General features: G+C 43.6%; 1 protein-coding gene across 2 annotated transcripts in view; it reads left to right on the plus strand.

Moving 5' to 3' along the window:
• Positions 1 to 8,101, plus strand: part of TOX (thymocyte selection associated high mobility group box) — a 228,757-nt gene that overhangs the window by 115,312 nt on the left and 105,344 nt on the right. For both annotated transcript variants that reach the window (XM_076329664.1, XM_076329663.1), the window contains exon 2: positions 116 to 181. In XM_076329664.1, the coding sequence (XP_076185779.1) occupies positions 116 to 181 (66 nt within the window). The remainder of the gene's footprint in view (positions 1 to 115; positions 182 to 8,101) is intronic.

Consider the following 8,101-nt stretch of genomic DNA (forward strand, 5'->3'; position numbering starts at 1 on the left):
GCAATTACAAGTCTCTAAACCCAGGCTGTAATATTATTTTATAGCTACTGGTTTTTTCAGTTAATGCTGAAAAATATTCAAGTTTGCTGAATTTTTACTATTATTTCCTTTGCAGTTTGACGGTGAGAACATGTATATGAGTATGACAGAGCCGAGCCAGGACTATGTGCCAGCCAGCCAGGTGGGTTAATTAATCTTCTCTGCCTTGTTTCAAATTGTAATTAAACAAATTCAAAGAGTTGCATTGCAAATGAGTGGCACTATCAGTAACTGCTGCAATCAGGAATAATCATAATTTATAAACAAAGCATTTAAGCCTTGTTTCCAGTTAATGAGATAGAGCTGATAAAACACCAGAGTTGGCGTTTGTTGAAAGATACTACCTTGTTTCCTCTCCAGAATGCAAGCAGCTGTTTTGCCAGCATGATCTTTCCTAAACAGTTGTTTTACCTTCAGGAAATAAAGTCTTTACAGGTGCAGGTTATTTGTTTATCTGACTGCAGACAAGTTAATCATTATAAGCTACACATGTCACAAATAGCTTTAATTATCACTCGTAGGCCAGTTGTAATTGAAGAATTGCATTTTTAACACTAATCTTATGGCTGAGGAACGTTGCCAATGTTACACCATTAGCAGTGGGGTTAAGGCAATGCCTTGGTCTTCTGTAGCTTGCAGCCCAAAAGGTTTCATGTGATGTGGATTCTTTACAGGTATCTTTGAGACCTTTCCCTTTTGGGGAACCCTACACGCTAAATTCTGATACTAGATGTATATTTAAAAATCTTTCACCTTTCTACTTGAACCCTAAGATACTATAGATTTCTAAGAATGAAAGATTTTAATTACTTCTTAAGCAAAAATGGTTTCAAAATTTTTGGTTTGTCTACCTGTAGCTACATCTATAGGTAGGGAAGAAATTTTCATTTACTTCACATGTTTTGGTCAGTTTAATTCAACATTATTAAGTGATGGTGATAGTGGTGCAGGTCAGTTAGATTGTGTCAGAAATTTCCCTGAATAATCAGACTTGTGGTCTAGGTCATGCAATATCTCAGGCCCAGTGGTGGCTAGTCTGATATACTTCTTTCTGACAGGACCAGTAGGATTATATGAAGAGCTCTCATTAGGTAGGAAAGAAGTTTGCATGCATAGTAAATGTGTGTAGATGAGCAGGATGTCATTTAGGAATCAACAGCTTTGGAACGTAACAGTACATTCAAAGCTAAATGTCCTCATGAAGTAGGGTTTTTCAGATAGTCATGGTCTAACTAATCATAATGTGTAGTACACGGGTTCATTTGGGGGCAGGGAAGCAGGAGGTTGTTGAGATGAGCTACACTGTTCAATCAAAAAGACTGTCTTTAAAATGTTCCACCATGTTGCTTCCCAGCCTTCTGTTGAAGTTATTCTGAAATACCTTTAGAGACCAACTGTACTTTGTGTTTAGGATTTGTGCATGATTGAACTTATTCAGCTAAGAACCCTCCAAGATCCAGAGGTAGTTTAGAATAGAACTGTTTGATTAAAAAATGAAAAATTATATTATTAATTTTTCTCTAACCATTAATCCAAAAACTGTACTGACAAGTTTTAGTATTACTATTAGATTAAAGCAGCCTAGTATCATCTCATTTATGCCTTAAGGGTTTTGAAGTGCAAGGGCTAATTGAATTTGTTTGAAACAGTAGAAATACAAACTCTGTGAATGATTGCTGTTATAAGGCAGCAGCTACCTTTCAGAGAATCATTATGTCTGTCTTAAGTAGTTTTGAATAAAGAATTGCAAATCCACATTATACATCAGAATTATTTTTCTTCTGTTGATATTTTTGTACTGTGTATGCATGTAGTTTAAATAATTTAAATGGCATACTGAAAAATTAAGAATATAAGTTTTAATCTTTTATGCAGTTTTTACATGTGCTAACAAGGCCCAGATCCTCAGAGATATTTATGCATCTAACACTCACTGGTTTCAGTGGAAGTAAGGTGCTTAAAGTACCTTTAAAGATCCAGGCCTAGACATTTTAAGTGCAAATGATTTTGTCTTCAAGGAAAAAAATCTATCAAATGTGACATTTCCAAATTCAAAGATGACAGAAAACCCTGAATGCTTACTAAAGGCTGGAACCAAGAAAGGGCTTACAGACTTCAAATCTCGCTATGGCAAAGCCAAGCTCTTGGGTGTCTGGCTCCCGGGCGGAGTTCAAAACCCAGAGGCAGGTGTCGAAACGCTGTCCTTTGCTGGGGGATACGTGTGGCAAGAACTAGCTCAACTGCCAGGCACAGTGTTTTAAATTATGACCAAACGCACTCTGGTCAAACAGCCTCCCGTGCCTGTTTGAGACAAGCCATCAGCCTTGGGCTGTTGCGCCCTCCTTTCCCTTACTGTGATTCTCTCCTGGTGCTTACACCGTTGCAGCATTTTTTAAGTGAATATAGATGAAAGCCTGTAATAATAACAACAATATTTATAAAGGAGGCAAAAACCACACTAGGAGCAGGAAGCCAGGGGTGTGTTGGAAATCCTGCCTCTCTCTTGTTAAGGTAAGAACTGGGACTGTGAGAGAAACCTTCCTGAACCTGTTCCTGATGGAGACAGCTGTTAGTCATTCCTCAAAGGAGCTAAGCAGCTCTCCATTGATAGTATTGGTGAGGTCTTCACCGACTGTAATGGGGCGCTGTTCCTATCTCAGGCGTAAACATTTGGTGGTCACCCAAAATTGGTGACCTGATTGCCATTTCAACAGCCAATCTGCTTGTTAAAACTGGACACAATATGATATGCACTGCTCTGAAAACAAAGCATGCCAGATTGTGTGGCTTACTGGGGAGGGAGAGGGAGAGGAAAGGATGTGACAATTTTCTGGTCCCTGTTTTCAGGACTGTTTGTTCATTCTCCACTCGCTGTTACCAGATATAAAACAAATAGAAGAGATGAGAAAATGTTGTCTCCCAGGTGAAAGCCTAGTCACTTAATCCACAGAGTTTTCTCCTGTGTCCATTTTGCATCCGTCCTCACGAGCCTTGCAGTTGTATGACTTCAGCGAGAGGAGTGCAGGCTCCCTCCCATCCCCAGTAACTTGGCTGTTCCCTTGCAGGATCAGAAATGGGGGTTTGAATCTTGTCAGAATGAGGAGTGAATTCATTTCTCCACTTTCCTTGATGGATGCACATCTGTTAACTAAAATATGAATCCCACATGTTAGGAGATGCACAGGCCTATCAGAAACTTTTATTTGAGCTCTGATCATGCTGACTGAGTCAGACGCAAGCATCATTTTCTAATTTCAGTCTCTGACACACTTATTTGGGAGGTAGGTTGGCAGACTGAGTCATGGAATACAACACCAAAGACCGAGAGGTTTCCACTAGGCTGTCTTCAGGATTATGTGACTATAGAGGCAGGATTTTGGGGGTCCTGATGCATGCTGACATGCTCACGTCCTTGCTTTGGATCTAACCCTGAGAAGTTAGTTTTGCTTGTTTTGCCTTTTCCCTCTAACTTTTCCTAGAATCCAGCATTTCAAGAAATGTTGGGGCTATAAAATAAGCTGTGTTGCAGAAGAAAATAAAATTTAGACATCAGAAATGTTTCAATTGCCCTGAAAAAGCTGAACTTTGCACTTCAGTTCTTTCTGTTTACTGCAAAATGTTCATATCCAGAAAAACATCGCCTTGTATTATTTTAAGGGTTTTAATCAATTTATCCCCTTTAGGCTAACATAAATAAAAGCTCAGCCACTGGACAGGAAAAATATAGTTTTGTTCCTTTTGCTATATAACATCAAACATCTGCATAGCTTGGTAATCCAAGACAAGTTGCTTCACAGCATCCCTCAACAATTATCATTTCTGTTCAATTTTCAAATCAGTACATGCTTTGGGACTTATAGACTAAGTTGCTAAGTAGCAACATATGGCTCACTACTGTTCCTGCGATGTTGCTGCAAGCAAATAGCATAATTCTATACTTCAAATGATTTTTACAGAAAGCCAGTGCTGGAACTGAGCCAGAAGTGTAAGTATACAGTAAAAATTAATGATATTCTTTTAGATTGTCCCAAAAGGCTGTTTGGCAATGTTGTCTCTGTGTACATTTTATATATATGTGTAAGTACTGTATTTTTGGTTATGATATATGTAGTACAGGTCCTGCACTGCAGGCATCTCCTAAATGAGTTATGCCAGCCATATTAACAAACATACATAGTAAAACTACATGACATTTTCACTACTAATTGCACTTCGATCTGAAAATATTTATAATTTTAAAATAAAACTATGCCAACTGCTCTGCATTTCAAATCCTCACAAAAATATTGTTTTCTCCCCACACCTATAATTGGAATCTCGGAGATGAATTGTTCTTCATGTAATTCCTCCTCCTGTAATTTGTGGGCCACGCACAGCACAGTATAAAATTGTATTGTTTATTTTACATTTCTTCTTAGTCACAATACAGAATGTAATTCAGGACTCTGTTGCATAGAGTATTGCACAATTTTGTAGCCTTCCTGAGGCCTGATAAATATTAAGGGTAACGAATCCAGCTGCCAAATCACCTGCACGATCCAAAGGGAAGGGAGGAGAACTGGCCTGGAGCTGATGGTTTGAGGCAGTACCCCCATTGCCCCAGTGGGAAGAAAAGAGATAGATACCCAAGGCCGAGGAAGGAATACTGCTTGCACAGAGATGGTATTTTCCTTCCTCCCAGAGCTATGCTGGGAGGATCCGTATAAGATACGTATGCACACTCTTTGATACAGTGGGCACCATGGGTGTCAAAACTGTTTTGTCCTGTACAGCTCCAGGGTAAAATGGGATAGAATGACATCTAACAGAGAGATTTTTCATGTTAATAGGAAAATAAAGGGTTCCCCTGCCTTTTGTTGCCATATGCACGTGGTCATAGATATATCCCTAACTTCATATTTCATGTTTATACCCTAATTTCTTAGAGTATTAATGGGATAGCTATTACTCAAGTGAAGTAGGGATGGATAAATGCTACATAATAGCTGCCCTCTCTTGCTCTGAATTGGTCGTTCCCTGTAGGTAGACTAGAATTGCAGGGTACAGTATCCCATTCCTGCCAGAAGATACGTCTCTTCTCTCTTGTTGCTCTTCTAGACCCACAGTCAGCACAGCAAGGCAGAAGTTGCCTGCCTTGGAAAGGATTCAGGAAAAGCAGCATTCTTAGATGGAGAATCACTAAGTGGTCCAGCGTAGTCCCAAGGGTACATACTACCCTGAAGTCCAGGGCAATCCTGCCCAAAAGCTGGAAAGGCTTTGCGCATTAGATGAGAGGCTGCTCCACAGTGAGAGGGCAGTGCCACCTGGTCAGTCTACTGGCTGGCTGCAGTTCAGGGCTGTTTCAGACCATATTCCACCTCCCTCTTCCTGGTCCACTATCTTTTAATTTCAGCAATAGAGTATCAACAGAAGGATGTCCACCTCTCTCTCCATTTCGCTGAAGTAGGCTATAGATGCCACTTTCCAAAAAAATGGGATGTAGGTTTAAATGGCCTCAGGGAAAGAAAAACACCGGGCAGTTCTTTCATATCCTGAATGGGTGGTTAAAGGTAGAGGTTATGTCACCCTACCTTTCCCTTTTGTGTAGAACATAATCTTTTAATATGTCTTGGGATTAGGCACAGAGTCTGGAAAGAATTGAGTCCCTGCTAAAAATACATCAACAGTTGCATTAACAAGGCTATGTTTTTGTACGTAGATATATATGTATAGAATCATAGAATGGTTTGGGTTGGAAGGCACCTTTAAAGATTATCTAGTCCACCCCCTCACCATGGGCAGGGACATCTTTCGCTAGATCAGGTTGCTCAAAGCCCCGTTCAACCTGACCTTGAACACTTCCAGGGATGGGGCATCCACAACTTCTCTGGGCAACCTGTTCCAGTGTCTCACCACCCTCACAGTAAAGAATTTCTTCCTGTGTCCAATCTAAATCTACCCTCTTTCAGTTTAAAACTGTTGCCCCTTGTACTGTCACTACAGGCCTTGGTAAAAAGTCTGTCCCCATCTTTCTTATAAGCCCCCTTTAAGTACTGAAAGGCTGCAATAAGGTCTCCCTGGAGCCTTCTCTTCTCTAGGCTGAACAACCCCAACTCTCTCAGCCTTTCTTCATAGGAGAGGTGTTCCATCCCCTTGATCATTTTTTTGACCCTCCTCTGGACCCACTCCAACAGGTCCATGTCCTTCTTATGCTGAGGGCTCCAGAGCTGGACACAGTACTCCAGGTGGGGTCTCACCAGGGCAGAGTAGAGGAGCAGAATCCCCCCCCTCAACCGGCTGGCCACGCTTCTTTTGATGCAGCCCAGGATACAATTGGCCTTCTGGGCTGTGAGCGCACATTGCTGGCTCATGTCCAATTTGTCATCCACCAGTACCCCCAAGTCCTTCTCTGCAGGCATGTATTCTATAAGTATGGAGCTGGAAGCCATTGTGCAGCGGGAGAGATATGACTTAGTCGCCATCACAGAAACATGGTGGGGTGACTCTCATGATTGGAGTGCTGCAATGGATGGCTATAGACTCTTCAGAAGGGACAGGCAAGGAAGGAGAGGCGGTGGGGTGGCCCTGTATGTTAGGGAGTGTTTTGATTGTATAGAGCTCAACGATTGTGATGATGATACGGTTGAGTGTCTATGGGTAAGGATGAGGGGGAAGGCCAACGAGGCAGATATCCTGCTGGGAGTCTGTTATAGACCACCCAACCAGGATGAAGGGGCGGATGAAGCGTTCTATAAGCGGCTGGCAGAAGTCTCTCAATCGCTAGCCCTTGTTCTCGTGGGGGACTTCAACTTCCCGGACGTCTGCTGGAAATACAACACGGCAGAGAGGAAGCAGTCTAGGAGGTTCCTGGAGTGTGTGGAAGACAACTTCCTGACACAGCTGGTAAGTGAGCCTACTAGGGGAGGTGCCTCGCTCGACCTGCTGTTTACAAACAGAGAAGGACTGGTGGGAGATGTGGTGATCGGAGGCCGTCTTGGGCTTAGCGACCATGAAATGATAGAATTCTCGCTTCTTGGTGAAGTAAGGAGGGGGGGCAGCAAAACCACAACCATGGACTTCCGGAGGGCGGACTTTGGCCTGTTCAGGACGCTGGTTGAGAGAGTCCCGTGGGAGACGGTCCTGAAGGGCAAAGGGGTCCAGGAAGGCTGGACGATCTTCAAGAAGGAAGTCTTAAAGGCGCAGGAGCAGGCTGTCCCTGTACGCCGTAAGAAGAATGGGCGGGGAAGACGACCGGCCTGGCTGAACGGGGAGCTCTTGCTGGGACTCAGGAAAGAAAGGAGAGTTTACCGCTTGTGGAAGAAGAGGCAGGCGACTCAAGAAGAGTACAGGGATCTCGCTAGGTCGTGCAGAGAAGAAATGAGAAAGACAAAAGCCCAGCTAGAACGCAATCTGGCCGCTGTCGTTAAAGACAACAAAAAAAGTTTTTACAAATATATTAATGACAAGAAAAGAGCCAAGGAGAATCTCCATCCTTTATTGGATGCAGGGGGGAACATTGTCACTGAGGATGAGGAAAAGGCTGAAGTACTCAATGCCTTCTTTGCCTCAGTCTTTAACAGGCAGACCAGTTATCCTCAGGGTACTCGGCCCCCCGAGCTGGAAGACAGGGACGGCGAGCAGGATGGACCCCCGGTAATCCAAGAGGAAGCAGTCAATGACCTGCTATGCCACCTGGACACTCACAAGTCTATGGGGCTGGATGGGATCCACCCGAGAGTGCTGAGGGAGCTGGCGGAGGAGCTCGCCAAGCCGCTCTCCATCATTTATCAGCAGTCCTGGTTAACGGGGGAGGTCCCGGGCGACTGGAGGCTTGCCAATGTGACGCCCATCCACAAGAAGGGCCGGAAGGAGGATCCGGGGAACTACAGGCCTGTCAGCCTGACCTCGGTGCCGGGGAAGATTATGGAGCGGTTCATCTTGAGGGCGCTCACAAGGCATGAGCGGGACAACCAGGGGATCCGGCCTAGCCAGCACGGATTCATGAAAGGCAGGTCCTGCTTGACCAACCTGATCTCCTTCTATGACCAGGTGACCCGCCTAGTGGATGAGGGAAAGGCTGTGG

Source organism: Aptenodytes patagonicus, chromosome 2 (genome assembly GCF_965638725.1).
Source record: "Aptenodytes patagonicus chromosome 2, bAptPat1.pri.cur, whole genome shotgun sequence".
Lineage (NCBI taxonomy): Eukaryota > Metazoa > Chordata > Aves > Sphenisciformes > Spheniscidae > Aptenodytes > Aptenodytes patagonicus.